Source organism: Danio aesculapii, chromosome 24 (assembly GCF_903798145.1).
Source record: "Danio aesculapii chromosome 24, fDanAes4.1, whole genome shotgun sequence".
NCBI classification, from domain to species: Eukaryota; Metazoa; Chordata; class Actinopteri; order Cypriniformes; family Danionidae; genus Danio; species Danio aesculapii.
The window spans coordinates 7,379,082-7,403,883 of record NC_079458.1 but is presented as its reverse complement, the minus strand read 5'-3'; the positions used below and the strand labels follow the sequence as shown (position 1 = coordinate 7,403,883).

Genomic DNA, 24,802 nt, shown 5'->3' with positions numbered 1-24,802 from the left:
AGAACCGGGGTCTTTGGCAGGCTTCAGTCCCTGCTCTCCAAACCCTCCTCTCATGTCACAGACCATCTGCTACTCAGCAGCCACGCTGGCGCCGGAGATGAGCCGTACCGTTCTGGTCCAGATGCCTATTCGGCTGTACTTACAGAAAGTCAGATCCATCACCTCCATAACTCGGTGTGAAGATCTCAGATCAGTGTTACATCCTGCACTCAAAACAACCTACAAAAACAGCAGCAGTAATCAGGCATGTGATCAGTCGAGGACAAAAAAAGGAGGAAGACGAGAGATATAAATATATATATATATAAATATATATATATATATATATATATATATATATATATATATATATATATATATATATATATATATATATATATATATATATATGTATGTTTTTATTTTTTTATTTTAACACAAAATAAGATGAAAAAATAAACAAATTAAAAGTTAATTATTAATAATATAATACATTTCTTGTGGAAAACCTGATGCGGCCCAGCCTCACCCAGACATGGCCTCCAGCGGCCCCCCAGGTAAATTTGAGACCCCTGATCTATAGCCAGTCAGGACGCAGAACACAATGTGCTAATCAGGATGCAGAACACAATGCGCTGTAGAAAAAAAAAAAAAAAACGTGAAATTGCACAAAAAAAAATCCGCAAAACTCTGAGACCCCGAAAAAAGTGAACTGCGTTATAGCGAGGGACCACTGTATAAAAAAAAAAAAACTATTATGATTAGGCATGCTCCGATCAATAAGCCAAAGATCATTATCGGACGATCGTCACATTTCATGACTTGATAGGTAAAATATCTACAGATGTGGTGCGACCGGTTTATACAGTCTATTGGACTCGCGTAACTCATGGTCTCTCTGTTGCAAGTGCAATCAATGCATATCTAGTGTTGAGGTGCTGTGACACGAGCAGAGTGATAGCCCCTATCTAGTGTCTCATCCAACCATTTATCCTCTTCCGGAAGCTCCGCAAGTCTTCCGCATATTCATAAAGACTCTGTGATCCCCAAAAATGAGATAAAATACTTATATAATTAAAAATTAAGACTTATTATTAAGAATTAAAGTTACAAAAAATTTTACATGAATATTTAATAATTTATTTTGTAAAATAATTTATTAATCTAACTTCTTGTAATATACTTATTGCAGTAAACAACCATTAAATGGTATAGAAAGTAATAACGTTCCACCACTGAAAGTTTCCGACAGTACTTGCAATACTGAAAATCCCTATAGAGCAACTAAGGGTTAGGATTAGAGCTAACAGCTTTGCTCAAGAGTCCAATGATAAAAACATATTGTATATTCAATAGTTTGGTCTACGGGGAGTGCTCATTCCAAAATTGCTCCCTTGACCACAACCAAAACAGACCCCTGGCTGCTTCTGTGACTAGAACATGTGTGTTCACTTAAGAATAGCAAAAAAAAAGGCTCGCAAACAAGCGGAGAGAGCACCTTTGTGTAGAGGGAACAATAGCCTACATTATGCTCCAGAGATAGGCCATGGCTTCAGAGCTTCCCTGCTATGAAAAGAGCCTCTTCACGAGCACGCTTTTTGACCCTGCGACCTCTCGCACTACTGACCTCTGAGCGTCCAGAGAGCGCCGATTCTTGGACGGTTTTAAACTGACGATTGAGAGGCTCTGGAACTTGATGCGGTATCAGACGCTTTTTGACAAAGAGCTTTTGAGATTAAACTGTGTGGAGAATCTTCCGTCAGTCACGGATCTGAAAAATCCATCGGATTCCGACAAGACAGTCCAATGGAGAGAAGCATTACACTCTTGTTTTTGGATTTTGATTTGATGTCTCCAGTGTGTCTTGTTCCAAGACAATTTCTTTGGTAAAAACTGAAACAGATGCACAGACTGAATGGCAAACACTCGCAATTAACAAAAGCCAATGATGGAACAAAAAAACAAGAATAGAAATGAAGACAGAATACATTTCTTGGTAAATAATTTGTATGTTGTAAAACAGGGCTCAGCATTCGGAGAAATGGAGTGCGCTGTTTGATTTTGTTTGACTGCTATTTTCAAGTAGTCACATTACCAAACCACTTTCAGCATATCATCATATAACTCCTTGAGAAATCATATAATAGATGATAAGGGACCTTGGATAGATAACCACTACCTATTCCGTTTCATGGCATTCTGAAGACCATTACTGGGCAATGCAAGCAGGCTGCTCTTGAGTTTTGAAGTGCAATAGGACTGTAATGCCAGCGGTACAATACTAAAGCAACAACAGATGCTCTCATGTACTACACTTCCATGGAGAAACCAGGGCTGCGTGACATTAAAAAAAAAAAGGCATTGCCATTGTAAAATGGTTGAAAACTCATGTTTCAAGAGATGAAGGAATGTGGAAAAATAAATAAATAAATAAAAAAAAATTGTCAAACGTTCTGATACTTTAATGAATAAATATACACAAAACAAAGTGGAGGTGGCAGTGCCTCATGATGACCATCGCTGAAATGAAAGAAAAACAAAACGAAAACATCTATTACTGTCACTCCTCCTTCTATACTTCCGCTGCTACCGTGGGACTTGAGACAGGTGGTGCACACAGGTAACGCTTATCAGCTTTTGCGCGACCCGCTTAGTTTCATTCCCATGGCTCTCAGCCACGCCCACTTTGTGACATTGCTATTTTGTTTTTTATATATTGCAATATAAATACTATTTCACAAGATGATTTAAAGGTGACCTATTATGCCCCTTTTTACAAGATGTAAAATAAGTTTCTGATTTCCCTAAAGTCCGTATGTGATGTTTCAGCTCAAAATACCACACAAATAATGTTTTAGAACCCTTTAAAACCGCCCCTTTTAGGCTTTGATTCAAATTGTGCCATTTTTGTGACTGTCACTTTAAATTCAAATGAGATTGTGGTCTTTTTAAAAGAGGTCGGAGCTACAAATGCCTGTGTGTCAGCATAGTGGCAGATTCAAAAACAAGACTAACGTCCTATGCTGATGAGGGAGAGATCATCACTTACTGGCGGAACTTCCTCCCTCTGATGACACGTACAAAGGCAGAATGTCAATCAAAGTGTTTCTCCACACTGTTTCTATGTAGTGTGATTATGAAAAATTTTATTAACAATTTTTTCCATTAGAAGCTGGTTTAATTCACACACTGTCATCATACAACCGTTTAAACCCCTTCAAAAAACTTTTTTTTCAAAATAGGTACTCTTTAAACAGCTATTAATTAAAAGCAAATTAGAACAAAGACACCAATGAAAAAAATTATTTTCTGGCGAGTCTAACAGTATTGAGGTAAATAAATTAAATAAACCACATGTAAAAAAGCAATGTATATTATTGTCAACATTTGAAGTAAACAAAACCTTTCCTCAAAATTTATATTAATTAATTTTGTCAAAGATAAGTGAAATAAGAAGTCAGATATACAGTAATATGATACAATATTATCATCATATTTTGCCCCTGATAATAATAGATCGCAATATCAGCGATATCACAAGAAAACCATCCACAATATCACGATATTTGTAAATGAAGAGGGGAAAATGCATTAAAAAGTTATAAGATGTATTTCTTTGATTAACAGCACATATATTTCTTAGTATAGCAACATTGATGTACATGTTCGATCCGCCATTATGAGAAGCGCCACCTCATGCATATCGCTATTTTGTCCAGCCCATATTATTGATTAATCAAATGTAATGTAAAATGTGAACACTGTACATTCTTCATTGCTGATCAACAATAATAAACTCCACACTGTAAAAAAGATTCCGGTATTTTATGTAAAAAAATAAATAAATAACAGCGGTTAAATAACAGAAATTTATTGTAAAATAACAGGTGTTAAATTACAGAAATTTACTGTAAAATAACGGCCGCTAAATAACAGAAATTTACTGTAAAATAACAGCCGCTAAATAACAGAAATTTACTGTAAAATAACGGCCGTTGATTAACAGAAATGTACTGTAAAATAACGGCCGTTAAATAACAGAAATTTACTGTAAAATAACGGCCATTGAATAACAGAAATTTACTGTAAAATAACGGCCATTGAATAACAGAAATTTACTGTAAAATAACAGCCGTTAAATAACAGAAATTGACTGTAAAATAACAGCTGTTAAATAACAGAAATGTACTGTAAAATAACGGCTGTTAAATAACAGAAATTTACTGTAAAATAACGGCCATTGAATAACAGAAATTTACTGTAAAATAACAGCCGTTAAATAACAGAAATTGACTGTAAAATAACAGCTGTTAAATAACAGAAATGTACTGTAAAATAACGGGCGTTAAATTACAGAAATTTTCTGCTGAATTGAATTACAGTAAATTTCTGTAATTTAACTTCCACTATTTTACAGTAAATTTTTGTTATTTAATGCCCGTTATTTTACGTTTTTTTTCCCGACACCCCAGCTGCCACAAAAAAAACAAACAAAATAACGCATTTTTGTTTACAGTGCACGTTGCAGATGTGGCTATTACGAATGCACAGATTGTGATATCGATGCTAAAACTATTTATTGTGCAGCCCTATTGTAAACTGTGTTACTGCTTAACTGCTTAATTAACTGCTTAATGATAATCCCAACTTGACTTTGCAGGTCTTACAAATTTGCACATTCCAATAATCGATGCTGAAAGCTATACTTAATGCTCAAAGTATTGCTGTGAGTGACAGAATACATCTTGTGTATTTCTCAGCAGGCAAATAATCCATATTCAATGTCATAAGCACAACCATCACCATAGCTAATTTCAAGAAACGAGATACTGAAGTTCTCCTCAAGCATTTCTGTCATTTAGAATTATCGATTAACTAGCTGAAATAAGAAAAAAAAAATCAGTTGTGTGGCATAACAAGCTCTGAGAAGCGAAGCGAATATCTAAGGTCTTTCTTTTTTTTTAAACTCCTGTTCTGTTCTAATCTTCAACAAAGCTATAAGGCTTTGGTTTCTAAGCAACAGGCGCGCTGCAATAACGTAGGATGATCGCAGTAGTATCTGCAGTCCAGACACACAGGTGCATATTCACACGACAGCATTGCTGCAGTCAAAATACTGATAAATAAATAATAAAATACTCCCTGGTGATGCAGTACATGCAAAAAAAGCGAGTTCTTCAGTGCATCATGGTGCTTTGCATGCAATGTGTCGCATCACAAGAGTCTCAGTGCAGGTTTTTCTTGCAGAACAAAAAATGTGTGGTGCTGTGCAAACTGGTGCATCAGCTTACCAATGACTCACAAGAAGATTATTTTTTTGCCATCCGTTCATTTACTTCATAATGACCATCAGCAGGGTGTCCGATATTAAAATGTCAGGCCGCATACGTACACGTCAAAAAACCTAAATTTGATTCCGTCTCCAAAATTGACAGCGAGACAGCAGGAAATTAAGAAACAAGCATGTTGCGCATTGAGATTTGAGCTGCTTATGACAAAACAAAGCATATGCAAATTTCTCCGGCACCAATTTTCATTTCTCCCAGTCTGTTTAGAGATGCAATGCCTTCAGAAAAAGAGGACGCAACCATTCATTTTTTAAATAAAAGCACTAATAATCTGCAGTATTATTAACAAGTGTAAAAATCCAAACCATATGGGGTGTGATTATGAACAAAAATATTTAAAAACAAACAGCAGGAGTCTAAAATACAACTGCATAATCATTTTAGTATTTACAATAACAACTTATTTTATTAGTAGCATGTGAATATGAAATAGGTTTGACTGATATAAAATATTATGCAACAAAGGACATCATTAGACTTCAATACTCAACACCAATATAGTTTATAGTTTTAGAAATTTCATCGTTATCGTGGAATAAAATGCGTAAAAGAATTTTTAACCTGTGTATGCCACAAAATGAAAATAAGTGGGTGTGGCCAACTCACTATTAGGGCTGCACGAGTCTAGCAATTTATTAATCCTTGCTAGAAACAAGCTAACAATATTATAAATGTTTCTCAAAATAAAATATACTGTGTTCAAAAGGGAAAAAGTTTAGTTTTTTTACCCAGACATTTTACCCAGACATTACCCAGACATAAAAAGAAAATATTTTAGAGCAGTAACCAAAATACCGCGAAACCGTGATATGTTTATCCAAGGTTATCATACCGTCAGAATCTTACACCATGTGCCTGGTTTCTAGTATAGCTAGTTTCTAGTAGATTGGGCCATTATAACAGACGTTCTCAACTACAATTCTGAGTTGTTTGAGCTACAGAAATTAGTTCAGATTTATCTTGCCTCGCTCTCAGGGGTGTGCTTGTTGACGTTTTCATTATAACAATTTCTGAGGTTGCATATCCCAGCATTCATAAAGGCTGAATTTATTTTTTTTACACTGAGCTATGGTTTCATTCAGACCCCAATGACATTGAATCGAAAATTCTGTTTACACCAGCGAACATCTGCTGAAGGTCGTTCAGATAACGCTGACAAAACATATTAAAGAATGGCCACCGCATGGCTGCGCCAGAGATAAAGTCACAAATTTGCTGATTTAGCATCAGTTATAGAAGCAGAAAAACAACAGCGATTACATTTTCATCTGAAGCCGTCCCAAAGGACACAGATTGTTATAGAAAACACTTATGTCACAATCAACTTCTGCAATAATGCACCATGCACACGGAAAACGAAGGAAACCCCGACAAATACTTTTAAATACAAGTACAATATTTTGCCAGAAGGTTCCTTCTTAGCTTTGCTTTTATCTAAGTATTTATTTATTTGATTATTTATTTAAGTATTTATTTATTCATTCATTTAAGTATTTTTATATATTAAAAGTATTTATTTAGGTATTTAAGTTTATATTTAAGTATTTATTTACATGTTTGAGTATTTATTTATTTAAATATTTATTTATTTAGGTTTTAAGTTTATATTTAAGTATTTATTTATTCATTTAAATATTTTAGTATTTATTTATTTATTTAACTATTTAAGTATTGAAGTTATATTTAAGTATTTAATTAAGTATTTAAATATTTATTTAGATATTTAAGCTTATATTTAAGTATTTAAGCATTTAATTATTTGTCCATTCATGAATTAATGCGTTTAAGTTATTTATTTTATTTGTTTGTTTGTTTATTGCTAATAAAGTATTTAAGTATTTATTCATTTAAATATTTAACTATTTAAGTATTAATTTATTCATTTGTTCATTTATTTAAGTATTTTTTTTTAATAATATAGATATTTAAGTTTATATTTAACTATTTAAGTATTTATCTCCGCATATTTGAATTTATGAAATAATTCATTTAGGCTTTTTTTATTTGTTTATTGCCATGCCAGCATGGCAAATACAATGGTAATATTTACAATATAATACAAATATAACTTGGTTATAACAGTTAATTGTACATAATCATTTAGCAAAACTATACATACACCTTTCAAATGGAAGACAAATAAAATACAAATATATAATAATATGAGGTATGTAAATTAAAAAAAACTGTAATGCTTTTCCATTAAAAACCTATCCTGGATTAAAAATATCCATTAATGTACTTACTAAGTGTAACAGAGGCCAGCTAGCAAAGTGCTGTGCAGGTAAACCTCACTTCTGACCTAAAAAGATCTAACAACAGACACTAGAGTCCACGGTCTTTAGCCTCCTTGTTATAGAAACCAACTCCCGTGCAAAGAATCGCCGGTTTGATCCCAGCTCAGGACCAGGTTGGGTGCAGTAGGATCGATGGGTTACACATGGGGGCTTGTCTGGGATGGGAGTGAGGTTTAGGGGGGGGGAAGTGTAGCGGAGATCAGCTAGCAGAGTGCTGTGCAGGTAAACCTCACTCCTCTGACCTCAAAAGGTGCTCTAGCAACAGACGCTAGAGGCCACAGTCTTTAGCCTCCTTGTTAGCGCAACCAACTTCCATGCAAGATATCGCCGGTTTGATCCCAGCTCAGGACCAGGTTGGGTGCACTAGGACTGGTCTGTCACTAGTACCTTTTGAGGTCAGAGGAGTGAGGTTTACCTGCATAGCACTTCGCTAGCTGGCCTCTGGTAAAAGTATTTCCTAAAAATATTTAAAGCAGGACATTCTAATGGTCAAAGAATTGATTTATTAATTATTTATACAATAAATATACAGTTCAAGTCAGAATTATTAGCCCCCCTGAATGATTATAGGCCCTCCCCTTAAATGATTAGTTTCTGTTTAATGGAGAGAAGATTTTTTTTCAACACATTTCTAACCATAATAGTTTTAATAACTCATCTCTAGTAACTGATTTATTTTATCTTTGCCATGATGACAGTAAATAATATTTGACTAGATATTTTTCAAGACACTTATATACAGCTTAAAGTGACATTTAAAGGCTTAACTAGGTTAATTAGGCAGGTCGGGGTAATTAGGCAAGTTATTGTATAATGATGGTTTGTTCTTGTAGACTATTGAAAAAAAAAATTTAGCTTAAAGGGGCTAATAATATTGACCTTCAAATGATTTTTTAAACATTAAAAACAGCTTTTATTCCAGGCAAAATATAACAAATAGGACTTTTTCCAGAAGAAAAAAAAAATCAGACATACTGTGAAAATTTCCTTGCTCTGTTAAACATCATTTGGGAAATATTTAAAAAAGAAAAACAAATTCAAAGGGGGGCTAATAATTCGGACTTCAACTGTATATGAGCAAGTCTTGTGTGACAAATTTGACATCTTGTACAAACAGTCTGGTCATTTAGATTTTCAATATAAAAGCAAAATATATACATATTTACAACAAAATATAGAACAAAAAAATAATAATACAATACAATAATAATACATACAAAATACAATACATAAAAACACTAACCTACGACAGAACAACTCATTAACAGAACAAACAAATTTTTATTGTACTTTTTTCTCTATTTCTGCAATTAGGTGTAATAGATTTGTAACGTAGTTATGCATTTGCGTATAGGGTTGTACAGTGTGCCACATTGGTTCTACGTTATGCTGTTGTGTATATCTTGTTATAACACATATAGTGAAGAGTGAACTTTGGATTGGTTAAACTTGAATTGAGTTTGTATGCATAAAGTGAACCTGTTTGTAAATGAAAGCAATAATATTTAAATATTTTTTATTGATTTTTATTATAACAAGATATACACAACAGCATAACGCATAACCAATGTGGCACACTGTACAACCCTATACGCAAATGCATAACTATGTTACAAATCTGTCTATGCATGGAAGATGCTATGTGGATTCTTTTAACCAATTCAATTCAATTCATCTATTATCTTTTACAATGTAAATTGTGTTAAAGCATCTTAACATAGAAGTTCTAGTAAATTAAAACTCTGTCAGTCCAGTTTTCAGAGTTGAAGTTCAGTTTAGTTCAGTTCAGTTCAGTGTGGCTTCATTTTCACTGCTGAAAGTCAAACACTGAAGAGCAAATCCATCGATGCGCAGCTCCACAAGTCCCAAACCAAGCAAGCCAGTGGCGACAGTGTCGAGGAACAAACCAATGCATCTGTGTATTTTGTGTGGTGTATATGACTTTAACTTATCAGAGCATTGACAAGAAAAATGGAGGAGGATTATGCAAATAGTATGTAAATATCATAACCAAAAGGCCATGACGGAGGTGAAAGAGAAACAAAGAAAACAAATAGCTTTCAGCCTGGAGGCCTCTTGTGCTCAAGTGTGTAACTGCTTTGATGAATTGCTGATAAGCTTTATCACTATACTAATAAAGCCATACAAATTGAGACCGATTTTTGTGCTCTCTTGCAGAACCTGTTATATCACATTAACTTTCTGTTCTCTAATAACTTGAATGCATAAATAAAAAGATACAAGAGGACATGACAGATGGAGGCGGATTTTTAATTCCCTAAACACAGCGCACTTCGAGCTGAACTGGACTTTCTGTACATGTTAAAGCACAGTTAGAATTCCTCTACCCAAGGTTATATCAGTTTTTTGACTATTTTCCAAAGCATTTTTTCACTAAGCTGGTAATGATATAAGTATTAATGAACTGCACCTATTCTAGTGAATATCTTGGTTTGGAATAATGTCATAGTTTTGTAAAAAAATAAATAAATAAATTTATGCAATATGCCAGATATTAGGATACATTCATTAGTCAATAGGGGTGTAATGGTATACATTCAGTCCAGATGTGCAGTCACTGTGTACATTTACATGGACACCAATAATCCGATATAAATATGATTAAGACAATCCTCTAATTAAGAGTCGACCATGTAAACAGCGATTTTTGATTAATTTAATCTGATTAAGGTCATAATCGAACTAAACACAAATCGAATTAAGACGTGGAGTATGCCGATTTAAGTCACATTATTGAAGTGCAGTACATACATGTAAACACTGCAATCAAACTATTACCGTCATGTAGGATTTTAGCCTCATTTTGCGATAGGATAGTCTCTAACCGCACTGCTGTTTGACAATATTTTCTGCATGGGCCGGTATAAGATTCTCACAGTGTGATAACCTTGAATAAATATATCACGGTTTTGCGGTAGGCATGGGACGATAACCGTTTTCAAGGTTTACCGCGGTTTGGTTTGAAAGGTCAAGGTTTTAAAACTTTCTGCTATACTGTTCCTAAGGTATAAGATTTAGTTTTTTTAACAGTATCTCCAGCAGAAAAGATCTCCAAAGATGCCGTTTTAAATTGTGAAGAAATCTGTGTTTTTGAAACAAACAAAGACCGCAGAAGTCAATGATTTATTTGAATTATTTAGCCTGACATGTTTCTCAAAATAAAATAAATTGTGTTCAAAGGGGGAAAACATTTTAGTTTTTTACCCAGACATTTAAAATGAATATATTTTAGAGTAATCACAATACCTTCAAACCGCGAAACCATTGTATTGTTATCCAAGGTTATCATACCGTCAGAATCTTATACCGACCCATGCCTATTTCACGGTATAACGGTGTTGTGCTCACTGCTCTAAAATATATTCTTTTTAATTGTCTGGGTAAAAACAAAAACTTTTTTCCTTTTAAAAACAATATCTTCTATTTTTTTTAAAGATTTATGATATTTTGGAGCAGTAAACTTGTCAGGCTAAATAATTCAAATGAATCACTGACTTCTATCGTCTTCATTCGTTTCAAAAACACAGATTTCTTTACAATTTAAAACGGCTTCTTTTGATATTTTTCTGCTGGAGATACTGTTGTCCTAAAAAAACTTTTTAAAAAAATTTAAAAGACCCCAGTTTCATTGCTAATGGCTAACATGGATTTTATCAAGAGAATAGTTGTGCTTTAGGAAGGCTAAAAAATGGCATAGATTTGTTTGGGTCCATAGCTCCTTCAGAGGCGCATCCAGCTCTGTGAGTTCATCAACCGCTCCAGAAGCTGCCACTGGATGATGACAGCTTCAGCTATACTTCTGACTGACCGGGTCTGTTTGATGAGCTGTTGTCCCATGTCAGCAGGAGGATGTTCCTTCAGGACACGAACAACAGGTGCTACGTCATAGTCATGCCCCTACTAGAGCAAGTTCCTGATTGGTTAATGCAACACAAATGTCCACCGAAATTCAGCGCAATAAAAAACGCATCAAGCGCCGAAAACACTCGATAGCACCATGTTATTTGATCGATTTGCATCATTCGAGCTGCCTCATTTGCGCGAATTTGGCCAGAAGTCTTACCTCTCTGATTTATGTTTAGTGACGATGTCTATGGGTGTCAAAATTAATATTGTTTATCTTCTTAAATTAAAATAACGTATGACAGCTGAGTGGAATCTGTGGGAAAAATAAAACCCTGAAACTCTGACCATGTGAGAAGAGTTTATGCACACATGACTTATTTTAGGTGCTTTGGTCCATTTAGAAACTTTGCCGTGTGAAAGCGAGCCGCACAAAGAACAAAAATAAACTTTGCAACCATTTAAATACCTGTTTCAGAACAAAATAACCAATCTACAAGTGTGAAAGCACCCTAAAATGTGTGTAAACTCTAAAATGATACCTACTTATCAGCCTGCTTAATACATCTCAAGAATAAAAATGGCTTTTTTACTATAGCACATCAAAAAGAGACCAAATATTAGACAGACTAGACTCCTACTTTGATATGTGGAGTCCATAAATGCTTATCTATTAAAGATGTCCCCTTTTTTGTCCACATCGTATTAAAATGTACAAAAATGATTTCATATGCATAGAAAGAATATTACATGCAAGCAAAGCGTCTACTTTCAAGTCTCAAATAACTTTTGTGAAAAATACGGTAAAAACAAACTTGTGAAAAAAATCCCATCATCATTCAGCATAATAGATGCCTTCCTGTTAAAATTTAACAACCTACTAAATCTGACCTATTCCTTTTCAAAGATGTGAAAGAATAAGTGATCATACCAGATTTAATAAATGCTGAATAACATCTTGCTGACAAATAAGTGGTTTGAAGAATAGTGGCAAAGCTCTAGCACTTTAGATCTATAAATAAGGCCTTTTAACATGTACTGAATATACCTGATGAGGTTTATTGCCATGTATTATATGCTATTTTAAATATGTTCTGTAAATAATGTTCAACATGTAGAGTACTGAAAAGAAAGAAAACATAAGCTTTAATTGTACACTTTTATTCTTCTAAATCGCATAGCTTGTGACTGAATAAAAATCATTTAAATAAGGAGTCATCTTATATCCTAATAACAACATATTAAGGGTGGGAATATTTAGGGTAGGCCTGTCATGATATCTTTTTTGTTGTACGATATATTGCAGCAAAATATATTGCGATAGATGATATTACTGTCCTTTTAAGGCCATTTTATGCCACTCATTATATAATGCCAGAATGACAATATAATATCATCTTAATGCAAGTAACACCCTTCCAAAGAGATTCTAAAGAATATTTCATTTACTTAAAGTCATTTAAACAATTTATTAATTAGGCATTGGAATCAGAATGTGAAAGCGTAAATCATAAATAAATAATAATAAATGTTCACAAAAAAAGTGCAAGGTAAAAGTAACATAGGCTGCGATATCTGCTACCAGATCTATTTTCAGTTGTCAGACATCCACATGAAAATATACTATAGTAATTTATAGTAAATACTATAGTGTTTTTTTAACCATTCTGACACCTCGAATAGATGGAGATGTTGTCGATCAGCTAAAATGTTGCTAGTCATGCCCATGTGTTGTGCGTTAAGTGGATATATTGATTATTGTGACAGGTCTGATTCCAAAATTATTCCTAACTTCGTAACTATTGTTTTCTGCAGTCCACTTACATCTATACAACTTTACATTTTAACCCGCATTTAATGTTTAATTATTATATTTAATTACGGTGATCTCTGTATGACAGCTCTGTCAGAATTAGTCAGAAGCTCTGAATATAAAAAGCCAATTACAAAGAGCAATTATAAAAACAAATATATTCCATAAAGTCATGTTCATTTTCCAAATAAAGAGAGAGCATCACATTTGTTTATAACATTAAGGTAATGTTAAGGGAAGAAATGAAGTAGATAATAATTATAAGATCTCTTGTGAAATTATAAATCTTTTTCAAATGTTTCCCAAGTATGGTTTAACGGAGAGAAAATTTTTCTCAACACATTTTAAGCACTACAGTTCTCGTCTTTGCCAGGATGACCGTGAATAATATTTTACGGGTTATTTTGCAAGGTACTGGAATTCATCTTAAAGTATAAAGCAATCGTACAGTACCACTCAGTGGAAACGGGCCACTAGTACCGGTAAACAGTGCAACCCTAATGCAAACTCCACACTGAAATGCCAACTGACCCAGCCGAGGCTTGAACCAGTGCACTTCTTGCTGTGAGGCGATCGTGCTACCCACTGCGCCACCGTGACGCCCTATAGACAATTTTTTACTAATGAAACACTATTTATTATTTTCAAATAGAGCTATTGAAGTCATCTGGTGAAATTACATTCATTTCTCAATATACATCTATATAAATAGCAAAACAAAACAATCTCAGTTTTTTCCAACATCATGCAGTGGAATGTAGAAATATTATACATGGATCCTAGCATACATACTGGTAGAAATAGTAATAATGGTAGCATCACTCTTGTATCCACTCCAGTCCACCTCCAGCTTCCAATTGAACAGAAATTTTGCACTAGAACAATGAACAAATGCCAAAAAGCCCAACTCAATATGTCTCCCGTCATCAGCTGTTGATTGCCATAATTATTAGAAAGAGCAATAAAACATGTAGTATTCGAGGGCACAGCTAATGTCTCTCAACTAACGCTAAATACGTTCCATCTGCTGCTAAACTCAAAGCAATCAGTTATCATCATGCGGGGAAATATTTCAACAATCACACCACAACAATCAGTCAATGAGCTGGAGATCAATACTAGCATAAACCACCGCTGTCACATGCAAGCTAGACATTTAGCAAGTGATACATCACAATTATGACTTTCCATGGCAACAGCAAAGCCTTGACTCAGGTGTTCAGAGCGCTTCTTTACAAGCCGGATGAGTCAGGATTGATCATGGTGTGGTTGACACTGGTCCATACTGGCATTGCGATGTAAAAGGGGTAACTATAGTGTTGGTCTGAAGGCAAGGGGAACAACAAATATAATAAAGTGAAATTAAGTGTGAGATTTTCCAAGTGTGATTTTTCTGAGCATGGAAGAGCTTTGTTAACAAATCAATAATATTCAGTTTAAGATAACTGATTCAGGGCAAGGGCTGCTCCTTAACCCTAACCAACGTAAAGAGGATTAGCTGGATAATACTATTAGAACTGATTATTTACACCCTCAACTGTATAAGATGTAGATCTACGCTAATATCCTCCAATAAGCATTATGTATGGAGGTATCAAAGATGAGTGTTCCAATGAAAGTAATGTAATATAGGAATATAGTTTATACAACAACCTATAATGATTATTATTTTTCAACATCCGAATCTGCATGTCATTTCCTTGATAATTTAACCTATTATAATACAAGCCTAATGATCAAGGCTGATTTTAAAAGCAATGCAATACTTTCCTTTTTGACAAAATGTCAAAGTAATAAATCACAATTATTCGACAGAACAGATATATTAATGGAAAAACAAAGTAACACAACATAATTATTCTGAGGGCTGCACAATATATCGCAAATACTATCATTTATTTTATGCATTGTTGTTTTTGTAAATTTGACCAATCTAATGGAGCCTTACTGCGTTTATCCCTGCCTCCCATCCAAAAGTGAACACAGAGCTGAAAATAAACTCTAATGGCGCAAGGTGATACAAAAGAGAAATGACAACAGTCAATCAGAGTCAGAATATCTGCTGAGGTTTTCACTCATTCATAATGTTTTTAAGACTAAATGTTTGCACCTTGACTGTTTTTCTGTCTGAATTAGAAAACCCCTAACCTGTTTATTTTAATATTACATAAATGCATTTTTATTAGCGTTTTTAAATCTTTTTTCTAGGGAAATGTTATATCGTAAATAGTATCGTTATTGCAATAACCAACAACAACAATTTATTTCCAGTATCGCCCAGCCCTAATACGGTTATACACTTAATTATAATTTTCATTTCTTTTCAAAAACAAATGTTAAAACTAATGAACAATAAAAAACAATTAATAGTTTCAGCATCGACACTGCAATGTGTGCGTTCGCAATAGTCATATCGCAGGATATGCAATGTTAAATTGGGATTATAGTCGATCAACAGTTGAGAATACTTGAAAACGTCATCATTTGCATGTGTTTTAAAGGCATTTTAAAAAAAAAAGCATTCAGGCACAATTAGGGCTGCCCGATTCTGGCAAAAATGTGAATCATGATTTTTTTTTTTGCTTAAAATCAAGATTGTGATTTTTCTCACGATTCTGTAAATGTTCAATAAAGGTTAATATGATTAGCCTATTATTATTATTGTTAATTCTCAAACATATGGTAAAACAACAATAATAATATTAGGCCTATGTGTAGGTCTACCGTTGCTTAAAATGCTAAATTTTGTATAGACATTATGGAGGACTTGAACAGACTTTCAATATGTCCTGGTTGTTAATTCACAGTAAAATGATGACATCAGAATACAACCATTCATAATTATAAAGTTGATTTATTATGTTTAAGACATGTGCTTGTCATTTCTCATTGACAACATTATTAGACCATTTGTGATTACTGGTAAAATTTGAATTTTGTGATTATCTTGCATTATATTCAACATTATATATAGGCTAGGGTTGTTATACTGACACAGTAAACATTTATTTTCATGCGTAACATTATTTGTTAGCTATGAAAGAAAAAAAACATATCAAATGCTTGTCGTAATCATAACTCTAAAATGCGACATGATCATTCAAAAGTGCACACAGGTTTCACTTTCACTTCCTACTGCGGCTAATGGCCGCCGTCAATGTGAGAAAAAAAACACATACATGCAAATCAAACCTCCCGCACGGCCCTTAAACGATCGCTCTGTGCAACAAACTGAACATTATTTACAGCTTTATTACCTGTTATTCACAGCCTATACAGCTTCTGTTCACTAAAGTAGGCGTCATAGACAAGCACGCGAGCGTTCTCAGAAACAAACAGCTCACGTGTGATTTCGCGGCCATGAACACATTACATGAAGACAGAAATGACATTTTTGGGTTAATTATACCTTATAAATAGGCCCACACTGAATCTGCGCGCGCAGAATTCCGCAGATTTTTAGCCCATCCTTATTTCTGTTTATTTACTTGTGTAAATGTGTGTAAATCTATATTTATTCAGTTTTTTAAATTAATTACAGCAATATTATTGACTAATATGAACGAGTTCGTTTTAATTTATTTACAATACAGTTTGTAAAGTAATATTTTCTGTCTTTTAGTAGATATTTTATATGAGAGACTTGCTTTGTTTACCAAATAAAGTGAATCTAATTGGATTTGCTTAAAAAATTAAGATATTATTTTTTATTTCACATATTACGGTTTTAGTTATGATACTCCCAAAATAATTCCGCAGAAATCCGCGGATTTTTAGCAAAATTCTCCGCAGAAATAGCAAAAAATGTCCGCAGATTCCATCTGGCCCTACTTATAAATACAGTATGACAGTTTTAACGCCATTTGAAGGCGTCAATGTTCCTGTGAAGACTTGTGCGACTGCCTTTAAGCTTCTCTCCTGAACTTGAAAATATAATTGGTTAAATTGTAGAAAAAGCCGAATTAAGATCGTGTGTAGGGTCCAATCGAGGTTGTGATCTTTTTTCGATTAATCGTGTAGCCCTAGGCACAATAACGTAAAACATTTGTAACTTTAATAAAAAAAGATTTACGGATTTTATAATTCAATGAAGACTATACAGTGTTATTATATTACATTATTCAATTTCTGTATCTAAATACTGTTTGACTCTCTGGAAAGCCATAAAGAACTGTTTATTTACTTTGTCTTTGCTCTATTGTAATTATTCTTGCAATTTGGTTTTCTTTTATTTTTATACATGACTCACAGTCACAACTTAAAAAAAAATCAACCCAACCAATTTAAATTAATGCTTTTTTTTCACAAATAGAGCTATTTAAGCTATCTGGTAAAATTTTATTAATATCACAATCTATATCACAGCAAAACAAAATATCGCAATGTCAGATTTTCCCAATATTGTGCAGCCCTAGGTAACACCTCGTAGTTTGAAGGATATGGTGAAGTATAAAGATTTAATATGACAATTTAGTATTTTGGGACTGCACTGTGATACTTATATAGAGACTTTTTAATACAGTATATCTTCAGATATTTCTTGCACTTAATCAAACATTCAGAATCAATTTCATTTTATAAAAGTCTTCTATGTTAAGGTAAATTAATTTAAATCATTATTTTTTGCTAAAAACACATTTAAACTGGACATAAAGCAACAATATACACATTTTTGATGCCTTAAAACCTTAACTTCAACCTATATCAAGTCACCTTTATTTTTATAGCACAACATATAATGCAGATTTTGTCAAAGTAGCTTAACATAAACAGAAATCAAACATTAATAATGTGAAGTTTCATCAAAAATATAGTTTAAGCAAAAATGAAAATTTACTTAATTTACTCTACCTCTGCTTTTTCCAACTTACAAATCTGCTTGAGTTCCTTTCTTCTGTTGAACACACTATATATATATATATATATATATATATATATATATATATATATATATATATATATATATATATATATATATATATATATATATATATATTGTGAATAATGTTGCAAAGCAGCAGCCATTGACTTCCATAAAATTTGTGTTCTGACTCTGGAAGTCAATGCATGCTGTGGGTATAAATGTGGGTATAAATGGTGACAAAATGATCATTTTGGGGTGATCTATCCCTTTAATGTGGAACAAGTGTACTACAGCATTAAGAGCTTCTATTCCAGAAAACAACAGAAATAATAATAATAGACATTCATAAAAAATGGTCACAGTGATGCCACAGTTGATAAAAGAGCATTTCGATGAGCCATTTTTAATAAATCACTGTAAAGAGCCCTCTGTTAAATAGAAATGTCTTTCAATGAACCAGATGCCAATTAGTAACCTTTTTGGATTATAACGTTTCTAGGATACAATACAGTTGTATATAATATTGCTATCAACACTGCAGTAAAAGCTAATCCCCAGCCCTGGCAATTCTATAAGAAATAAATATATATGGCTATTATTTGAGAAAATTCCTCATCGATTTGCTCTTTGCATCTATTTCACATCAGTATATCACCAGCTTGCACATAACCCAGGCTCTCGCTTGCACCCACACACCGAAAAGGCAAACTCTACCAATCCTGTCGACGGAGTCGCCCCCTCGAAAGGCTGTCCGCTCATCCAGAAATTTCTCCATCTATTCCTCAAAGGTAAAATGCACTCAGAGTTGCTGAAAATCTCACCGGTTCACTGACTCACCAGTTCTACCGCTTACGATCACCCCTTCTCATATCAACCCACTATTTATAACACAACAAATCAATCATCTACATAATGACCTCTTAACATAAATGCTCTTCTTCGCATCTACGGTGTTTCCGTAGGACATCATGCTGCGTTTAACTGAGAAACACTACTTTGCAACTGCTTCAGAAACATACCTTTAGCATGAAGATACCTACAGAAACACCATGATAACAGAAGACAGTCTGAGAGGGTTTTGTAATATCTTGAAGTGCGTATAGCAGCAAGTAGCTCGATTTGCATTTAAATAACCTGTGACTAAAGCTCATCCAATCTGAACTCTCGCCCTGACCGATAATACGAGAGTCAAGAGGTCGGGTCTGTAGTCAAAATTGGGAGTCAGAGTCAGTGTATCTGACATAATGAGGTTTATCAACCTAAAAGCCCACTTTATCTGAGAGGAGCGACTGATTTTGATGAATACTTCTCATTATGAAACGATCACATCTGCATTAAGATATGCTGCGCAAGTATTGCATCTGACTGACATGACTCGATGTTAATACAAACTGCTACAATTCTTTGCTGCGCATGCACATGGTTCTGGAAGCTTGGGGTTATGTAAGATTTCAAACTACTCCAAATAATGTAATTAAACTATTTAAAAGCAAATCAAATCTATAAAAAATCATTATTCCAAACACTAAAGTGCCTTATCTGCTAATTCCAAACTATTTAAATGCATTGCACTTTTTATTGCACATTGGCTATCAAGTTGTTGTTAATTACAATGTAGATATCGTTGATTTCTATTCATAGATGTGTTGCATATGCCATTAGATTTTGTGATACGCTGCAAAACAGTTCAACTCCAGATACAGAGTCAATATCTTTGACAAAATCAATGGAAAAACTCGTTTAACCCAACGGCTGATGAACAAACAGTGGATGAGAGGAAGCTTGGAAAGCATTTTCCAGAAGGGCTTATGATAATGAAACAATCAAACCTGCATTAAGAGCTGCTGTGAAAATAACATCCGACTTTCATGTCGATATTAATGCAAAGAGCTACAGATCTCTGATACACAATTTAATTTGCATCCACAACACACTGGTGCATTTTGGAAGCGTGTGCTTTATATAAGCATGCCAAACAATCCGTCTAGAGTAAAGTGTCATCATCAGCTGTACTTTTTGTATGCATTATCCAAACCAAATATTTTGCTTATTATTGTTTAATTGATGTCATGCAACACATATTCATTTATTATGATTTTTTTTTTGGAGAAGTGATCATTAACAAGACTATCAGTAGCCCCTAATTGGTATGATTATGATAACACGCGGGCTGTACACTCGTTTACGTCGCCTTGTGTTCATGCACCATCTGCTTTACACTGACAGACAATACAATGTTTTTCATTGTGGCATCAATTAATCTGGCCTTGCGCTTACCTTCAATAGAGATCACATGCTCGCGGATCTGGTTCTGGAGCGCCAGGTCATCGATGCGCTCGATCAGGTCGTATATTGCATAAATGTTCGGGTGGACGGACTCGAACCGATGGATCTCGGCTCTGATGGCTGCTGAGTTGGACAAAACGAACTGAGAGCCCGGCGGGCCGGACTGCGCTGCAGGGCCCGATACGGTTCCCGAGCCAAACTGACCCGCCCCGGAGCTCCCGGACGATCCGGATCCGAACTGAGGCGGGATTTGCTGAGGAACGGGCACCGGTGCGGGTACCGTGCCCGGGGTGGGCATGGCGGGCTGGGACTGCTGAGAGATCCCGGACACTGACACCGAAACCGGGACGCTCGACTGGTAATTCATCGTTGTGGATTGAGGAACCGCTCACGGGAATAATAGAACTGCCGCGTTTGGAGTGGTTTAGGAGAGCGCGCGACGAATCCGCACAGCACACACTGTAGTCTGATGAGGAATGATAACTACTATATGTGACGCATCAATGGGTTTCCAACAATCCGCGCGCCTTGCTCATAATAGCAAAACTTCAGTCAGCATCATTGTTCCCAGCGACGATCTCGCTCTTTTGCGCGTGTCCTGTCCTTTTTTGCTCACAATGAATGTCTTTCAGATGGACACACCTTTGTTTTTTGGGCGATCTTCTGGACCGAATCTCTCTCTGTTTTGCTTCCCAGCCTGAAGCGAACACAATGAGGCCGGTTATCGCAATGCGCCCGAGTCCATTGACTGACTGAATGCGACGGTTCTACTCTGAAGTCATAAACACGTTTGAATCCTCTTTTGGTCCAAGAAGTCCCTCCCCGGCCCCCACCTCCATCCAAACGATGTGGAAAATCTGATTCATTTAGCGAATCGGTTCACTTATTGAATCTGTTTAAAGAGTCGAATAGCAGTTTCTTGAGTTCTTGCACTAAAGTGTGCTTATGTTTATATACTTTAATTTGTGTTGGTATCAGCAATATTTCTGTGAAAGTTCGAGCTCAAAACCGATGTACAGTGCTCACACATACTCAAGTAACTGCACATTTATAGTGTAAACGAATTTGACAGGAAAATAACTCTTATTCTCATATTCTCTTATTCAATCTCTTATTGACGTTGCAGTCAATTAAAATGAGCACAAACGTCCTAATTTTCTTCAAATATGAAAACAAGCCACTGAATTAAATCCTGGCGTTACCTCAGATATACCCTTGTCCATCCTCACAGCTTTATTTTCACGTTGTTTTTATTTTTTCCTAACAATACAAAAGTTATGATTAGGTTCGCTTATTAAATGTAACGCTAGTAGCATGTAAGACCCATTTCTGATCCCATCTCACCTAATCAATCAGCCCAGTGATTTCCAAACACGACTCGTAGTAGAGAATCATTCAAAAGATTCGGTTCTAAAGAACGATTCGACCACTACCATGCACTGCGACGTCACACGTCACGTAACGGTGCTAGAAATGGGGGAGTGAGATTCGATTGGATGTTTGGGTGGTGTTGGTATAATACAGCGATTGATGCTTCGGTATTATGTAACCAGATATTTTGCTTGACGGTTCAATACTTATAATTATTCAGTCCTTCACCATCAGACACAACAAGGAGATCCACCGTTTCTGTTTACAGCTTTTGTAATATCAAAAGTCCATAATTTACTGTTGGTAAAGTACACATTACACACGTCAGGCTGGACAGATCTATTGTTGGGTTTACCGCAAAAAGAAATGATGCTCTGTTCACTCTAAATGCAATAGCATGGTATTTTCTTTGCATATATACAAGATACACTTATTACAGGTAAGCTACTGATGGTACAATTGAGTTAAATCATGATTATTTAACTAATTTAGTATGTTAAAAAATGTAAAATTAATACTGTAAATGCCACAAAACACCTGATTTACATTTATATATTTATTTTGAAAGTTTTTAAAAATACATTTCATATTTAAATTGAATTTCATAGCATAACATTGGCTATTGGATAGTTAAAGAAGCTGAGATGATACAGTTTAACCTCCTAATACTGTCAGCATTGATTATTTCATCCTGACTTTGAGGAGATCTCTTCTCACACTGTTTTGTTGAATGGTCTCATTGAGTCACTTGTTAGAATCATTTTGTGATGTGATTAGAATCGACACAATCTCTGCATCCCAGTTCCACATGCAGACTTGTGCGTAATCCTGGTCATTGTGGCAGTTTTCTTCTTCTTTTTATGACACCAAAGTCTTTTTCTTTGAAATTTATCTGCACATAAAAATATAATATCTCTGTAAACTGATGACAATAAATATTTCCTTCAAAACTAATACTTAATTCTAAAAGAAAATAGTATTTCTAACTCGTCTTAGCAGTTAATAGAGCATTTTTTCATAGCAGGGGTGCACAAACTTTTCCTTATGAAGAGCCAAAAAACAAACTTAATTAAGGCTAGTGGGCCGAAGGTAAATATAATTGCCATGGGTAATTTCCTAATTTATTTAATGATATTTAAAAATAACTAAAAAGCATTACTTTATATTAACTATAACAGCATATTTATTTACATTTTATAATGCACGAATTACAGTAAATACAAAAAAAATCTAATTTATAACAGAACGGAGTTACATTAGTTTTGTCTTGATTTGCTTGCCAATGTCTTCTGCATACTCCTTTATTTGTCAAGTGACATTATTTACATTTTTTAAAACTCTGATTTATTTACATTTATTATAGCATTTCATTTCAATTTGCTTTCTTGTAGCTCAGCAATAACAGAAACAAACAAAAAAAAGGTTACGTCAAATTAGAAATGACGATCTGTTATAGGCATTGCCCCAACCCTGTCTATCATTCTCAGATGGCATGGTGGGCCAAATCAAAGGTTACAATGGGCCAACTTTGGCCCGCAGGCCCTACTTTGGGTATCTCTGATTTATAGCTATGTTAAATAAGACTAAATAATTTCATTGTTTAGTCAAATAGAGGTTCTTTGTTTATTTAATTTCTTGCTGTTGTAAATAGTTACATTATGCGTTAAAACACATTAGTTTGAGAATAATCAAATGGTTTTCTCTCAGGATCAAAGTATTTAAATATTTAGTTAATTGAAATTGGCTAGAAATGTTATGAGACCTTACATATGTTTATTAATACAATCATCTGAACTAAAATCCACTTATTTATTGTATATTTTATTGACTACAGGCCAGGTTAAGCATGGTTCCTTTTTAAATAAATATAACTGTTACTTTATTTTTCCCATTTTTTGATTTATTTGTAACACTAAAACTGACATTTAACATGCTTTCTACATTACCTGACAAAAGTCTTGTTGCCCATCCAAGTTTTAGGAACAACAGATAATAACTTCTAGTTGATCGTGTGGTATCAGAAGTGGCTTATGTGAAATGCAAAGGCCTTTAGATTATACTTTTTTTACCAAAATAAAATATGATCATGCCTTGATTTTTTAATTATTTAAATAGGACAGTAAGGTCTGACTTTACTCAGACAAAAGTCTCATCACTTAATAGAAATAATGTACAGTATATAATATAAAGTCTTGGTGCAGTGGTGAAAGATTGAATATTGCATATAACTCCCATGAGCTCGGAGGACTGCATCCAAACATCTCTGCAATGACTTAAATAACTTAAAGCCATCTGGAATTGCAAACTTACAGGACTCCCAGAGTTCATCAAGATTCTTTAGTTTAATTTCCACGCCTCCTCCTTGATCTTACCCCAGACATGCTCAATAATGTTCATATCTGATGACTGGGCTGGCCAACCCTGGAGCACCTTGACCTTCTTTGCTTTCAGAAACTTTAATGTGGAGGCTGAAGTATGAGTAGGAGGGCTATCCTGCTGAAGAATTTGCCTTCTTCTGTGGTTTGTAATGTAATGGGCCCCCATACTGAATGTAACCCCAAACCATGACTTTTCCTTCACTAAACCTGACTGATTTCTATGAGAATCTTGGGCCCATGCGGGTTGCAGTAGGTCTTCTGCAGTATTTGTGTTGATTGAGATGCAGTTTAACAGATGATTCATCAGAAAAATCAACCTTCTACCACTTTCCCAAATGATCAACTAGTCAAGTTATTATTTGTTGCTCTTACAACTGGGATCAACAACAAAACCTTTGTCAGACAGTGTACATTATGTATAAAAAATCTCTTTTCTAAGTCTAAATTGATGCGGACACCAAAATAGGACCGTTAATGAGATGGATCTTTGACCCATGTATACTAAAATTATTCTATTATTTCTTATGTAATCTCCAATATTCACAAATATGTCTTTGTCTGTATGCAAGTAGGTTTTCAATAGTGTGTTTTGATACAAAAGG

At 34.5% G+C, this 24,802-nt stretch overlaps 1 protein-coding gene across 1 annotated transcript in view; it reads right to left on the bottom strand.

Moving 5' to 3' along the window:
- Positions 1–21,238, bottom strand: part of agap3 (ArfGAP with GTPase domain, ankyrin repeat and PH domain 3) — a 371,686-nt gene extending 350,448 nt beyond the window's left edge. The window contains exon 1 of the mRNA XM_056450381.1: positions 20,443–21,238. Within this exon, the coding sequence (XP_056306356.1) occupies positions 20,443–20,818 (376 nt within the window). The 5' untranslated portion in view covers positions 20,819–21,238. The remainder of the gene's footprint in view (positions 1–20,442) is intronic.
- Positions 21,239–24,802: the final 3,564 nt, after the last annotated feature.